General features: G+C 38.1%; 2 protein-coding genes across 2 annotated transcripts; one reads left to right on the forward strand and one right to left on the reverse strand.

Annotated features, from left to right (window-relative positions):
• Positions 1-6,628: 6,628 nt before the first annotated feature.
• On the reverse strand, positions 6,629-9,213 carry LOC149163000 (uncharacterized). The gene is made up of 3 exons (XM_089435323.1): positions 8,946-9,213; positions 7,737-8,748; positions 6,629-7,583 (listed from the first exon to the last, which is right to left on the reverse strand). The coding sequence occupies exons 1-3, from the start codon at positions 9,211-9,213 to the stop codon at positions 6,629-6,631; spliced, it is 2,235 nt and encodes a 744-aa protein (XP_089291449.1).
• A 5,212-nt stretch (positions 9,214-14,425) lies between these two features.
• LOC149163001 (3-oxo-Delta(4,5)-steroid 5-beta-reductase-like) lies at positions 14,426-16,054 on the forward strand. Its single transcript, XM_089435870.1, has 2 exons — positions 14,426-14,559; positions 14,658-16,054. The coding sequence occupies exons 1-2, from the start codon at positions 14,509-14,511 to the stop codon at positions 15,873-15,875; spliced, it is 1,269 nt and encodes a 422-aa protein (XP_089291996.1). The 5' UTR covers positions 14,426-14,508; the 3' UTR covers positions 15,876-16,054.
• The last annotated feature ends 393 nt before the right edge of the window (positions 16,055-16,447 follow it).

Here is a 16,447-nt window from a genome sequence, read left to right on the forward strand (position 1 = left end):
TAAAGACTGTATACCTCCAGATCTAAAAAATGACGCAGCTAGGGCTACCGGAAACCTTTTCGTGTGAAACGAAAGGGGTTCCTCACTGGAATAGATGCTCCGAACACAACAGAGCAGTCCTCTCGACCCAAAAGCAGTCAGAAACAACAGATCTAGGAAACGGCAGTCGGATGCAGTTCTACCGGCTTCATATTTGGATCACCAACAGACGCGGCCCTCAAATAGCTCTGATACCATCTAGGAATTTACAGGGTAAGTTCCTCAGAAAGAACACCAAAAGGACACCGCTCACAACCAGATCACAGATCAATACACCAGTATTTTTGACGTGGTTAAAACCCTCAAAGAGGGAAACAGTCCACGGCCTGCGCCAACGTGGCTACTACAGGCAATTTATTAATCCGTGCATGAGAGAAGCTTATGTAAATTTTCATTCTTTGATTAATAAATTGCCTGTAGTAGCCACGTTGGCGCAGGCCGTGGACTGTTTCCCACGTCAAAAATACTGGTGTATTGATCTGTGATCTGAGTTGAAGCTTGTGGCTTGAAATTGAACAATGCACAATTCAACCTGGGCAGTGGTCTGGGAGAGATTGCACATTGCGTAGTCTCAACGGCCAAGGGGACAGGATGGCTCCTGGAACTATGCAGTGCGTAATTGGAGCCAACTTGTACTATGCGCTGCGTAATTCCAGAGGTCAAGCTTATGGCTTGAGGCTTAGGATTAAGTAGTGCCCAGCTAGGTAAAGTCAAAACTGGCCAAGGAAAGTGCAGATATGCCCAAGGGAAGTGTGGAAAATGAGTAGATCTGAGAGATAATGTGAGCTTGAGTGCAGATATGATTAAGTATGAATAAATACATGTAGATCAAGTGCATCAATTAATCAACAGAAGGAAAATAAAGTATGTGAGGAGAGTCGCCACAACGACGACCATTAGTGCAAAAACAAGAAAAATGATGCGACACTTGTGAAAGACAAATGAAAACTTAAAACAACACTTCTACAAGTTAAAACAAGTTGAAATGCTAGCAACTATGAAGAGAAATAAGTAGAATAACACTCACATAAGAGAAACGACAAAAAACGACAGAAAAAGCGGCAAAAGATGATAAAAGAGAAACTCACTCGGAAAACCAACGACAATCACATCGAAGATTCCTTGATCTCCTCAGGAATGGTATATACCCAAGATCGAATGTGAAAATGATCTCTAGAGGCATTGATTAAACATATTTGAGCGAATTAGGGTTAATGATGCGCATGCCTAAAATCAAGGAAAAGCGACACTTGGTAGAAGTTTCTAAAATTAGCAAAAGTGCCTCCTTCTGGATACTAAAAATAGATCCCTATTTTTAAGGGATGCTTTTTTTCCCTTTTTCCTTTTTTATTTATTTTATTTTTCCGGGGAAACTCACTATGAACACTACCAAGAAAGACTACACAGTTCCGGGGAACTAGGTAACTGTCCGACTTAGTGCATTGCATAGTTTCTGAGCTTAGTGAGGGACTGCATAGTTTCTGGGCTCAATGCTGGGTTGCCTTCCATGACTGCGTAGTTTATAAGCTCAAGGATGACTGCCAGTCAAAATTGCACAATTCCCACCATCAAGGCTGCTTTCCCTCAATGATTGTGTAGTTTCTGGAGGCAAGCCCATAACTGATGTGGGACCAAGTTGGGAGATCATCTTCTGACTTAAAAGGATTAGCTAAGTGAAAAAGCAAGAAAGTATAAGAATAAATGAGAAATATAAGTCTCAATCAAAGCAAGAATACTTGATAGCAGTGCAAGATAACGTCTTGTGAATAGAAGGTTAGGCTTTGAAATCTAAGCATAGATTTTTTTTTGGAGGGTGGTTTTAACCACTACAACAGGAAGATACTTTTGTTTGCAATCATAAATTCCGCATAAAAATCATTATTATATTTCATTAACAATAACATCAATAATTTTTACTTATTTAATGGTTGTGCTAATTTCCAAGGACTCCATCATGTGGTTCTATTATAAATTCTTGTTCATGAAAGTGCCAAATATATTTTTTTTTCTCAGTAAATACTATTCTATTAAAAAAGGGGAAAATATGTACAAAGAGGTCAGAGCCTCAGAGGAGGCCGAGGCCGTTACTCAACCATGGATGCAGGGACAATACATTTGGATCTGTCAACTAGATTTACAATGGAGATCTCGAGACTATGTTTTCAGTCCCTGACAAACTGACCAAAACTACCCTGACTACAGTTATCATCCTCTACAATGATTTCAAAAACACAGTAGCATCTTTCATAGCTGACTTTATAACAAAAATTTAAGTCTGAGTTTGCTGAAAATACAATCTGAAGCATAAGATTGACACAGACTAGAGAATTTAACTGTAGTACCGAAGACACAGAGTCAAAAAACATGGAGAAAGCACCCGCTGGAAATTCAGTCCGCCTGACTTGGTTCAACATGCATTTCTTCTTGCGCCTGGCTTGGAGAGGCAACCCAAGTGACAAACCCTTCATCGTCCAGCAGCGGCTCTCCACCAGAATCCGTGACCAGATGCAAATTTCCAGTTGGGCGTTGAGACGGCTCGCCAACATTTTCAACAATTTGGGCTTGAGCAGGATGCTGCGGCATTTCCTGGGCAGGGGCGCCCTGCGTGCGGTCGACATGATACACCAGTCCAGCCATATCCCCAAGTAAAATTCTATTCTCCTGAGAATTTGATGAAGCCGGAGGGGTTGAGCTGGGCTGGCCACTTTCTTCCTCAGAAACAAAAACTGTAAAACTCACTGTCACCGTCGGCTGGTTGAGCCGACTCTAAAAGAAAAAGCTGGAAGTTTGATAGGAGTTGTTTGGGATGGACCTCTCTTGGTCTGATAGCAGAGATAAGGGAGGGGCCAAGGCCATTGGAGCAATTCGCTGGGGCTCAGAAAGAGCAGGGCTAGCTCTGATGCCAGACCGACCAACCCTACGCGGAATACCTCGACTGCGAGGCATTGCAGCAGAGCAAGGAGACCTGAGAAATCGACTAAGACAAAGGAAACCCGAAGTGGATGGAATGCTGCTAGAGTCCAGACAGTTCTGGAGCCGACCCACTAAAACGAGAAGTAAAACCAGATAGAAGAACAGAGGCGGCATGGTTTCATATATGACAGAGGCATTTAGAGCCGCAGAGGACTTTGGGCGCTCCTGGCAGATGAGCCGAATCAAGGACAGAGGAGCCATGCGCTCATTGAAGTTCGACATACCTCGAGACTGATCAGGCATTAAACCGCCTGCCCTGAATCTTAAATAAACCGCAGTGACTCGTACCCTTATGAACTTCCACCTGCCCTCCTTCGGACCAGGTGTCTGCAATATAGGCGCAGTCATAAATAACATAAGTTGACACCCACATCCGGGTGCGTATCCTTTATCTGAGAGTTGTCCTGAATGACTATTTCCTAAATTTTGTCCAATTGGTCCCTGGAAGTTAAGCCGGCTATAGTGCCTTCCTAGTAACCATCCTTAGCGTCCACTCCAATGTTGGCGAGAAGATCGGCGAGCTTGTTTCCTTCCCTTATGGTATGTTGGAAAGTGATTGCTTGGTGCTGAGAAAGCCAGAGTCTTATTAGCTCAAGCCTTTGGGCCATTCGTCAACTCTTGCTAACCTTGTGATTGGATGAACCGTTTTGAAGCCTTGTGATCATTCTGATTATAATCTGCAAATCTCCTTCTATGATGAGAGGGAAAAGATCCCTTTCATGCGCTATTTTGAGACCCTGCCATAATCCCTCTAGCTCTGCTGAGTTGTTGGTGTCCCATCCTATCGTTCCCATGAATATACATTGAGGATTGCCTTTATGATCTCTGAACGCCCCTCCATATCCTGCTTTCCTTGGATTTCCTTTAGAGGCCCCATCAAAGTTAAGCTTGAGCATATTTAAGGGCGGAGGAGTCCAAGTGCTTGCTGCCTGACTGTGTATGCTGGGATTCTTTTGGTTGATTGAGTTTTGGTTTATGTGAAGCCCCCAATTGTCCCATATTGTTTTTTCCAGGGGTATGGTGGGAAGATCTTCTGAGTACCATTCTTTGATTGAAAGAGTCTCCCTGATGTTCTGATGGAAATTGTTCCATATTTTTTCTAGAGGCATAGTTTTGTCTTTGAATATTCTTCTATTACGCTCTTTCCAAATATTCCACATCAGAAGGCCAGGTATAAGTTGCCACAGGGTGCTGAGGTGTTGCTTTGAAATGGCTTCTGACTCCAGTTGCGTAAGGTGGCTTTGAGGTCCCCTTGGATTCTTCCCTCTTTTTGACAGCGGAAGGCAACTTTCTCCCATAATTTCCTCCCCGTTTGACAAGTTTGCATAAGATGAAGGGTTCTTTCCTCCTCTTGCCTGCACATATAGCATATAGAAGGGCTCGAGAAGCTTCTCTTCCTGAGATTATCCCACGTTAAAATTCTGTTGTGACAGAGAAGCCATAGAAATGTAGAAACTTTTAGCCAGTTGGAGGTGTGCCAGATTTTTTCCCATAAGTTGTCTTTGTTTATCTGCTCTTTTATGATGATTTTGTATGCCTCCTTTGTGGTGAATGTTCCTTTCTCTTCATAACCCCATCTTAAAATTTCCCTTTCTTCTGAACCCATGATTTGCCTCTTTTGAAGTTCAGTGTTGAGAAGATCCTGAGTTTGATCCGAGCTGTTTGGTAGCAATTGATTTGCATTTTTCCATTGCCTATATCCTTGAGCTGTATCAGTGTTCCAAAATTGTTTGACTTTGGTTAATTCATTTGTCTCCCACTTAGCGATTGGAAGGTCCTGGAGAATGTCACTTATCTTTGGAAGTTGCTGCCAGGAGTCCTTCCAAAACCGTGCGGTAGAGCCATTTTTGATTTCCCAAAATCTATGATCTTGAATGAGATGTCTGTGTTGTATTGCTGAATTCCAGATGACCGATCCTGTGCTTATCTCTGTCATGCGTATTCTTTCTTCCATGGGGCAGTTGCTTGCATACTTGGCTGTCCAAAGAGAGGCCCATGGAGTATTAGAATGTGCAAGCCATCGCCACCAGACTTTTGCACCCATTGCCTTGTTTCTATTCTCAGGGTCTCTCAGACTGATACCTCCTGCTTTCTTTGGAAGACAGGCTTTATCCCATTTGATTAAAGCCCATTTACGATTTTGTCCAGAGCCGCCCCAAAGGAAGTTGCGCTGTAGATTCTTGATATCCTTGAGAACCCATTTGGGGGCAGCCAGGATGGAGAAAAGATAGAGGGGCATGGAGTGAAGGACTACCTTGATGAGAACGATTATGCTTGCCATATTCAAAGCCCGATTAGTCCAGAGGAGTAATCTAGACTCTAGCTTTTCCAACAATTGCTTCCAGGAAGAATGTTTCAGGGCTGAGGCCATTAGAGGGGCACCAAGGTACTTGGAGGGCAGGGAAGCACTAGTGAACCCCAGTATTTGAACAATGGCTCTCTGGGTGGGCATTGGTGTATTGAAGAAAAATATTTGGGATTTGACTCGATTGATGAGGGCTCCAGAGGCTTCAGAGAAAGTAGACAGAATGGATTTGAGGTGACTAGCTTCCTGCATCGAAGGGTGTCCAAAAAGCATATTGTCGTCTACAAATTGCTGGTGGGAGTAAGCAGGGGAGTTGCTGAAAGAAAGTCCTTTTAAGCTATTTTCAAGTCTAGCTACGGTTATGCTTCGACCCAGACCCTCAGCCATAATTACAAAGAGAAAAGGAGACAAAGGGTCTCCTTGCCTGATCCCTCTGGAGGGACGGAAGGTTGCTGAAGGAATGCCGTTAATTAAAACAGAGAAGAAGGCTGAAGATAAAAGATTGTAAATCCATCTAACCCATAAGTGTGCAAAGCCAAAGGCAAGAAGAATTTTTTGAATATAAACCCAACTGAGACTATCAAAAGCTTTAGATAAATCTAGCTTAAGTAACATACCTGGCTTCTTGGTTTGCTTTAAGGAGTGGATTATCTCGTGGGTTAAGATTATCCCGTCCGTTATTTGTCGACCTTCTACATAGCCTGATTGCTCAGGCGAAATAATGAGAGGGAGAATCAGCTTTAATCTTGTTGCTATTACTTTTGAAGTAATTTTGTAGATGATATTGCATAGAGCAATGGGTCGGTATTTGTCAGGGGTATTGGAGTCTTCCCCCTTTGGAATTAAGGCTATGAAGGTGGAATTTAAGCCTGGATACATCCATCTGAGAGCTCTGGACTCCTCCACAACTTGCCAGACCTCATTTTTTATCAAATCCCAGCATTTATGAAAAAAATTAGAGGTAAAGCCGTCCGGACCAGGCACTTTCCCTTCCTTCATTTGCTGAGCTGCCTCTTCAACTTCCTGTAAGCTTATGGGCTTTATGAGAAGACTATTGTGTTCCTCTGTGATTGTTTTGGGTATGTTCTTTAGAAGTTTGTTGATAGCCGACATTCTGTTGATGTTGGGTTCCTGATGAGCCTTCTTGAAATAGTTGAGAAATTCCCCTTCAATGCCATCATGGGTTTCAATTTTCTCCCCCTGTTCATTTTTAATGTGAGTGATACAGTTTATCATTCGGCGCTGCACAGTAGTTTTATGAAAGAATTTTGTATTATTTTACCCACTTTTTAGCCACCTGATTCTTGATTTCTACCTCCATAATATTTCCTCCTGCTTGTCCCTTTCTAGAATTTTTGACTCTACAGCTTGCTCCTGTTTGGTAAGTTCCTCCATGCGCCCATCAGTGATAATGGTTTGTTGGATTGTCTTCATCTCTGCGTTGAGCATGGCTTGGGCTTTGAAGATGTTTCCAAACTTGTTGTGATTCCATTTTTTGATTGCTCCTTTTAAATGCTTGAGCTTTTGTTGGAATTTAGACATGCTGGTTCCTTCAGATGGAATGAAATTAGTCCAGGTTGATCTGATTAGTTCTTCGAATTCCAGGTGAGAGAACCAAAATTCCTCAAACCAAAAGGGGCATTTGAGATTGTTGCCCGACCTATTCCATTGGAGCTCAATTGGCCAGTGATCTGATCCAGATAAAGGGAGAATAGAGGCTGTGAATTCCCCTCCTAAGTGAGTTGCGTTATCTGAGATGAGGAATCTGTCCAGACGTGAGGCTATCTGATGTAGACCTTCCCTTCTATTAGTCCAGGTGAAGAGGCCGTTGCTGGTAGGGATATCTATCAGCCAGTTGTTATTAATGAAGTTTTTTAGAAGATTGCCATCACTATTTGTTGTACTTCTACCTCCCTGTTTTTCCTCCATGCTGGTTGTCATATTGTAGTCACGTCCAGAGATCCATAGAGGGAATGGCCTATCTTTATTGAGTTCTGACAGTGAATTTAGGATTTGAGCTTTTTGGGCTGTATCCTGAGGAAAATAAACATTAGTTAACAGTCCATGAGTATTAGTACCTGTGAGGTGGAACGTTGCCTGGATGAAACTTTTGTTAGCTTGCATATTATTGAGTTGAATGGCCTGGGCATCCCATAGAATTGCTAGACCTCCCGAAGCTCCCTGAGCATCAACAGCTGCCACTAGCCCACCTGGCCATGCTTTCGCTGCTATCTTTTCCAGAATTGTTGAGCTGCATTTCGTCTCTCTGCAGAAAGAGAATACTAGGTTTTTCTTGCATCAACATATTTTTTAATAATTTTCCTTTCCGCGGGCCATTGAGCCCTCTGATATTCCATGATATCAACTTCATTGAGAGGGGTGGGGGTTTGCATTGAATTACTTGGTTAGTTTGGCGTACCTCCCTGACTCCACTAGTATCTCTCCGATCTTGATGGTTCTTTCCAGTGTTATTTTTCTGCCTCTTTTCTTATTGTCCTTGGTGATGAATTTACCATCCCATGGACTTCCTATTTGGACTCCTAGAGAGTATTTCTTCTGTGCTTTGTTTAAAACTTCCACTAGGTTGTCCACTTGTTGTTCTGGTATCTTTTCGAAATTCCTTGTCTTGCATGCTAGCTCCAGGCCCAGAATGTCCAGCTCCCCTATGTCTAGTGGTTCCGTATCTTCTTCCATGTTTTGTGGTGCTTGAGAGGGATCCTCTCTTTCCTGAGATAATTTTTTATTTGGCTGCGAGTATTCAACATCCATTTCTTGAGATTGTCCTGGGAGGGGTGTAGCTGGAGAAGTTGTGTTTGGTTGCTCTTGGGATTTCTTTCCTGCTTGTCCTGATGTCTCGGCAGGTTGTTCTTGAGAGGCCTCTTTATTTTTCTCCCTTCCCTTCTCCGGATCTTGCTCATCATCCTTATCCAGGGCTTCAAACCTATTTCTCGTTGTGGGCATTTCCTTTTTATCTGGATTGTTCTTGGGATTTCCTGTTGCTTTCTTGTTTCCCCTCCTTCGAGTTGTTACTTTGGTGAAACCATCCGTTGTTTGATTGTCAGGTGGATCTTGGGAGGAGGGTTTCTTGTTTTGAGGACAGTCTCTGTAGAGATGCCCTATTTCATGGCATTTTCTGCATCTGAAAGGCACATGTTCATAATCTATAACTTGAGTCCATTCAGAGTCTTCATGGTAGAATCTTACCTTTTCTGGCAGCGCTTGCTTGAGATCCATGTAAACACAGATCCTAGCATAGGATGTGTATCGGCATAGTTTTGTTTCTTCTGCAACCTTTACGAACTTGCTGATTGCATTCCCAATTTCTTGTAGAGACTTTTCTTCCCAGTATTCCCATGGCAGTGAGTAAAGCCTTATCCACGCTGGCGCATAGCTCAGGTCCTCCTTGTCGGGGTTGAATCTTTCGACCCAACCTTTGAGAAATAACCTACCGAGTTGAAAAAATAAGGACCCCCATCCAGTATCCTATTGCGGTCTTCCAGGCAGTTAAAAACTGTTGTGAAGAAGCCCTTGGCTCCTAAATGCAAAGAGATGTGCCCCTTGGGGTGCCATTTGGTATTGATCCAGCTTCTCAGCGCTCTCTCCGTCGGCCATATTCCGATGAATTTACCGATCAGCGCGGGGTCTCTCATGTATTGTATTCTGGCGTTGATGCGCTCACTCGGGAAATCCACTCTTGGTGTATGAGCCGCAACAGGCTTGCAAGTAGAAGAACTTGCTTTGTTCCTTTCCTCTGCATCGATGTCCTTTCCTTTCTGCTGTCTGTTGTCCAAATCTTCGCCGCTCATTTCAGCTTCATTCTCTTTGTCAACCGTATACCGAGATCGGTTGTCCGTTATGGGGGGAGGCCTCTGGCTCTCCCCCTGAAGGGGTTGCATATTGCCCTTTTCCGTATGGGCGCTTTTCCTGATCGCTGGTTTACCCTCTTCTGTCTGCTGTACCTCTGTTGACAGACCTGCCGATTGCAGGGCTTGCAGAAACCCTAGGGTTTGTTGCCACCGTTCCGTCGCTCCCTCATCGTCGTTCCGGGACTTGCAAGATGTTACTATAGATTCATTCGAAAGTGCCAAATATTTACTTAGTAATAATATTGCAATTTTTTTTTTTTAAGATGGATTACTGTTAGCGCGTTATCGTACTAGGTAGCATTACTATATTCTTATGCTTTTATGTTCCATATGCGTTGATTATGCCTCAAGTAGACATTAGAGGAATTTTGAGGTCTAAAATAGGCTTGCTAAGAAAAATGTACAACCAAAATAAACTTTATAAGGACCAACAGGATTCAATATGATGATGTCAACTATTGGGGATGATTCACCATTTATGGAGTAAAAAATTAAAAAGATTAAAAAATAATAAAATAATAAAACTATTTTTTCGACTCGTATTTTCAATTTATCTCCCTAAGTTTTTATTCAAATTTCAAGCGGAAGCACTCTTTGGATGCAAAAATTAATTCCTCATCGAAGGAGTTCCCATGTTGCATACTTTTAATGGACCCTGCTATACGAAAAATGAGAAATAAATGAAAAAACATGATTGCAATAATGTTTTTTCATGTATTTCTCATTTTTCGTGTAGCAGGATCCATCGGAAGTATGCAACATGAGTACTCCTTGGATGATGAATCAAATTATTCATCCAACGAGTGTTACCACTCAAAATTTGAGTAAACCCATAGGGAGATAAGTTGAAAAAATAATTTATTTTTTTATTTTTTCCCTCTAAAATTTGATGATCTAATCTAATCTTATTTTATTATTTCCATTATTATTTTATAATTTCTTGAGGAGGTCCATTTTAGACCTCAAAATTCCCCTAATGATTTGAGACAACTTCCTTCTCTTCCTTTTGTTGTTTACTTCATGGGGGCTTCACTCAGTGAACCTCTAACATATCATGTGCATTCATGGCATACTAAAGAATACTCTTAATTTGGCTACATATTGAAAAATACCTCTAAATATCACATTATTTAACCCCCTACCAATACAAACCCAATACACCTTCCCATTTTGAAAACCCCCTACTTTCATTAGATATTGTATGTTTCCATTTTTTCATTAACAGTTTTTATACCCCTTCATAAATTTTTAATAAGTTTGAGCTCAACTTTTTATACCTGCCATTATTAAAACCCTTTAACCCCTATTATATGCTCAATATATTGTGTCATTTTTTTCCTCAATATATATCCCCAATATGAACCCACGTGGTATGGTATTGATCCCCCAATGAAGGCCCTATGGTCTACTTATCCAAGTAGCTCCTTTATGTCCATCTTAGATTTCTTAATGTCTTCTTACATCACAACAACAAAAGTCAACATTCCTTCAATTTTTGTGTTTTTCCATGCTGCATTACAGGTGATGAATAGAACTTGTACGCAATTTTCTTCCATGTGTAGTCATAAAATTTATCTCTTTTACATTTGTACGTATATTAAGTATCCCACACTCCATTAATATAGTATAGTATGATACAACTCACTGACAGTACTTCTCCAACATTTACAAGTGTCCTATTTCAGGTTCTAAAGCTTCAAACTTCAACTCCTCTCTTGGACCCCATTCAACCAAGTACCAAGTCTCCAAGGTCACCTCTGGATTTCCTCCCTCTCACTCTTTTGTCTCCCTTGTCCAAACTGAGATTATTTATCTCTCACCCTTTTGTCTCCCGATTATTTTTGATTGTTTGGTAAATGAAACTCTTTTTTAACACCCTTTTGTCTCCCTTGTCCAAACTGAGATTATTTTTTATTATTTGGTAAATGAAACTCTTTTTTAACACTTTTTCTTAATAATTTTATGGTTGTCCATAGCTTGTATTGTTTACAAAAAAAAAATTAGATTACATAAAATAACATTTATGTTATACCATCCAACTAGATTTGATCCACAATTACAATGCCATAGCTTTCGACAGTCATGATCAAAAAGCTATAATTGAACAATACCTTGTATACTCTGATTTCAATGAAAAAATAAATATATAAAAAAATCTGTGAATTTTTTTATTTTTATAAATAAATAAAAATAAATAAATACATTTTTTTAATATAACTTATATTACAAAATAGAAATTTCAGATAAAACTAATTTCTTTTTTAATAAATTTTTCATTTCGAATTAAATTTTTTACATATAATAATTTTTTTAATGAAAATTATGCCATTCACACAGCCATGTAAACGTAAAAGACCATTATAAGGGATCGATCTTTCTGCCAAAATAGAGGTTAGAGGGATCGATCTTTTAACATTAGTACCACCTAGAGAGGTGTTTGCCTCAACTGAAGTATACATGACATCCATAAAATTGGACTCCATATGCATCCACTTTTTGATTAATCTTGAAAAACAAACATTGACTTATTATGCAGACCCACAGAAAGTGTAATGCATTTTCAAAAAAAATAAAAATATAATTTATTTAATAAACTCAAATGCTATAAAATCATTCTTTCATGCATAATTATGAGGCATTCATCATAATGGCAGTCTTGGACAAAGGAAATATAAGATATTGATATAAACATATGACATTGAGTGCTGAGAATGATTGATACCAGTTCCCAAACGAAGGATCGATTGAATGTCTTCTGAGAACCGTTATCGCCACAACTTCTGCTTCTAGAATATTATGTAAAATACCAAAAGCGAGGCAATAATTTATATTGAACAGAGCCATTTGAACAATAGTGAAATAGAGAAAAAGTTCATCCTTGTGGTAACAAATTTTAGAATTCTTCTTTCGAGTGTTCAAAATTTTTAACAATTTATGCTGAAAATTCTAGGATTAAAATCGCAGAGTTTATATTGGCTTTGAATGAAAAATTTACTTGAAGTCTTTTTTTTTTAAATAAATTATATTTTAATTTGTTTTAATTATTAGTTATACATATATTTATAATTTTTTTTAGGTTATTTGAACTAGTCAAAATGTTTATAAAAAAGGTTTGTACTTTTGAGAGATTTGATTTTTTACACTTCATAGATCTAGAGTTAAGATGTAACTAGAATAGTATAAATTAAATAACTAATAAAAACTAATTGGCATCAAACACTTGTTTTATGAAACGTTTTATATTTTTCAAATTAAAAAATAATAAAAAATAATTAAATTATAACTTCTGAATTCTGTGATCCATATTACAGTAAGAAAAGTCTTATTATTATTATTATTACTTATTAATTATTTTATTATTATTATTATTATTATGATTATGCAAATAAAATTAGTTACAATACTCATCCCCAAAAAACTATAACTAAATTCATATCATACTTGTTTATATTATATTTTTCCAATTAATCAATTCAATTAAAAGGGAAATAAGGGCATAACTACTTTTCAAATAAATCTGAACATTTGTTCTATAACTACTATTAAGAATATTTTAAAATATTTAGAGAAGGCTAAATCCCTACCACTCACTAAATTATTATTAATAATTAAATTAAAATTATGGAAATGTTATTCCAAAATAAATAAGTCTTTCAACTTACTTAACTTGAAAATTAAAAATAAATAGTAAAGTAATCTCCATTAACCCATAATTGAAACAACTTCAATTAAAATGATTAACTTGATGTCCTCAACTAACTTTTCTATCTATCTTCCTCTTCCATTAACCCATATTTGAAACAACTTCCATTAAAATGATTAACTTGATGTACTCAACTAACTTTTTAATCTATCTTCCTCTTTACATACAAATAAAAATATAGAAAATGAAATTAATTGCACTATCTATCTATCTATCTATCTACATTATGACTTGATCAAAATAAAAATTAAGAAATAAATAAAATATAAAATGAATAATTATAGTTAATGATTAAACCGGTGTAATCTATTTTAATTCTAGATTTATTAAGCACTGAAAATGATTAAATCTATTTTAATTCTAGATTTATTAAGCACGGGAAAAAATTAAATCTCTTGAGATGTAAATTTCTCTTAAATTAAAAAAATATTTCATTATTCTCCATCCTTAATAGATTTAAAATTAAAATAAATCTACACTCATATAACTAATAAATACTAATTATATTTAATATTAAAATTAATTAAAAACAAATAAATTAATAAATAACCAGATACATACATACGCGTTGTTAAATTACTTTTATAAATCGTTGTTAAATTACTTTTATAAATCATGTGCTAAACTTGTGACACATCCATGTTTATCTTGCCCGAAAAAACCGTTAAAGAAAACCATGCATGTTCGATGACCTATTCAACCTCACCCACATGTAAGTTTGGTATTAATAGCTTCCGTTTCTATTCGTTAGCTCCAACTCTTCAATTAAGATATTATATTTATATATATATAAATGGTTTCTCTACATGCTTTTCCAGGGTGGCAGAAGTGTTTTAATACAACCAGGCAAACAACAATGGGTAAAGCTATCTTGTGCACGATATCATTTCAATATATCATATTGGGTGAATTCGAATTGAAGATTTTGAAATTTCTAAACATATGAAGAAAGTCTACTCTAATGTTGTTATTAAAATTGGCTAGTCGGGATGTTTCATAAAAATGGTTTTTACAAATATGATTGACTCAATTGTCAATCTCTTTTGTGAAATTTGAATCTAAATTCTACATCATTTTTATAAAAAATGAATTTAAATTCTACATGCCTCTGTAAAATAGTTTTCATAGCTTATAGTGGACTCTTCTCTTCAATTTCTCATAAAATTTGAATCACAAACAAACCAACTAACAAGTAAATAAGAAGGAAATAGGTTCAGTCAAAGGGACTTCAAAAAAAACAGCATGTTTGAATATCATTATAAAAGATATTATTATAATAAGGAAGAAAGATGATATCACCTACCCATCTTTGTTGTCTGTCTTGTCAGCAATCAATCCCTGCGTTATGCAACTTCTTCCCATGTGTTCATATTGTTTGTGTTCTCCATTGATTACGTTGTATGAGTATGCAGCAATTTATATTTTATTTTGAAGTTTAGGATAGCAAGTAATACATTCCTACACGGAACAACCAACCCAACGCCCACTCCAGATGACTACATTCTACGATATCTTAATTTTTCTTCAAATTACACGCTTATAAAAATGCATCGCCTCCTCCATATCTCTACTCCAAGAGATCAGCGTTGATCTGATGTGCTTGCAATCAATCAGTAAGAATCATGGGGTCATGGTATTATTCATGGTGGACGGGGAGCTTCGGAACCCCAGAGGTTAGAGATCGGACCCCTCTTTCTCAATATTCATTCTCTACATGTATTCATATAGTTATTGCAACTTCACAAATTATGGCTGTGTTAATTATATGCAGAGACGCGAGCGAGATGATCAGTACACGAATGGCGAAAGTAGTGGCAGCAGCTCCGGAGGAAGTAGTGATAACAAGAACAACAAGAAGCTTCATGTTGGGCTGATCGTAGGGGTGACAGGAATGGTAGGTAGCAGACTGGCAGATATTCTGCCCACACACCATATTCAAGGCGAGCCATGGAAGGTGTATGGAATAGCCCACGGGCCCATTAGCCCTCACAAGAATATGCAGTATATACAGTGCGACCTGCTGGATAGAGATGAGACGATGGCAAAATTCTCTGCTCTCGCCGATGTTACGCACGTCTTCTGGGTGATCACAAATGCCGGCCGAGGAATCGAAGAGGACGATTTGAACAGTAAAATGCTCGCAAATGTTTTGGATTCTCTTATTCCCAATGCCCCCAATCTGGAACATGTGTGTCTGCAAAAGGGAACGGAGCATTATCCGGGCGCTCACGATATTTCCGCCATGGATTTGATTACTGATCCTGACGAGGTTCCGGATCAGGAGAGACTTCCCAGGCTGACTAATGGCTCGAATTTCAGCCACCATGATAAGTTGCAGGACGTACTGTTTGAAAAATTAGGAAGAGAGAGTGATATTAAGATCAGCTGGTCAATCCATCGCCCCGCTGTCATATTATTGGGCTTCTCTCCTTTGACTAGCTACTCTTCCATGAATCTGCTCGCTTCTCTCGCAGTTTACGCTGCGATCTGCAAGAAGCAGGGCACGCAGTTCAGATTCCCCGGCAATTCCACCACATGGGAAGGGCCCACGGTCGCTTCGGATGCGGAACTCATTGCAGAGCAGCAGATATGGGCGTGCATTGAACCGAATGGTAAGAACAAGGTATTTAATGTGAGCAACGGTGATGTGTTCAGATGGAAAAGCCTGTGGACAGTGCTTGCAGAGAAGCTGGAGGTGGAGGTGGGTGATTATGAGGGTCGTGGGTTTTCCTTGGCAGAGGAGATGAAAAGTAAGAGCGGTGTGTGGGAGGAGATTGTGAAGGAGAAGGGGCTTGTGGAGAGCAGGCTTCAAGAACTGGGCGAACAATGGTGGTTATCTGTTGACAGAATATTGAACAGGAATTTGATGAAGGGTGTGAGCATGAACATGAACAAGAGCAAGGACTATGGTTTTCTGGGGTTTAGGAACACAGAGAGCTCTTGTATCGAATGTATTGATATGCTGAAAACCCATAAAATCATTCCTTGATTGAAGGGCACAGAAAGTAGCCATGACGAATTGCAGGTTCAGAAGTTGCAAGGCATACATAGTTTGTTCTTGATTAGGATAAAAAGGAAAATTATTTCGACATGTAACTTTTCAAAGTTAAATCGAGTTTTCTAATTAATTTAGTATCGTAATTTTTGGTTTGAATTTTGATAAAATAATTTTTAGTTGTTATTTAAAATTTGTTTTTTTTTTAATTGTATATATATTTTTTTGTTTTTAATTACAGATGGTGTAATTCTAATACAGTTCTACCAAAATATATATATATATATATATATATAAAAGTTACTGTTGGGTAAAGGTGGGATTCAAATAATTTTAAGTTTAATTTACTAGCTTTTTGTGATGATTCAGTGGACCGCGATATATCATGGGAAGGATGGTTCTTAGACAAACATTTTTTCAAGAATCATAATTTTATTTATTAAATATTTTTTATAATTAATATTTTTGAAAATTGTTTTTAATGAATGGTAAATATTTAAAAAACAAAAATATTTTTCAGTTTTTTTTTATTACATATATATTTTTGTATGTAAAATAAATTTTTA

This window comes from Pinus tabuliformis, chromosome 5_2 (genome assembly GCF_031772625.1).
Source record: "Pinus tabuliformis cultivar Carrire ecotype Pingquan chromosome 5_2, CPIR1, whole genome shotgun sequence".
Lineage (NCBI taxonomy): Eukaryota > Viridiplantae > Streptophyta > Pinopsida > Pinales > Pinaceae > Pinus > Pinus tabuliformis.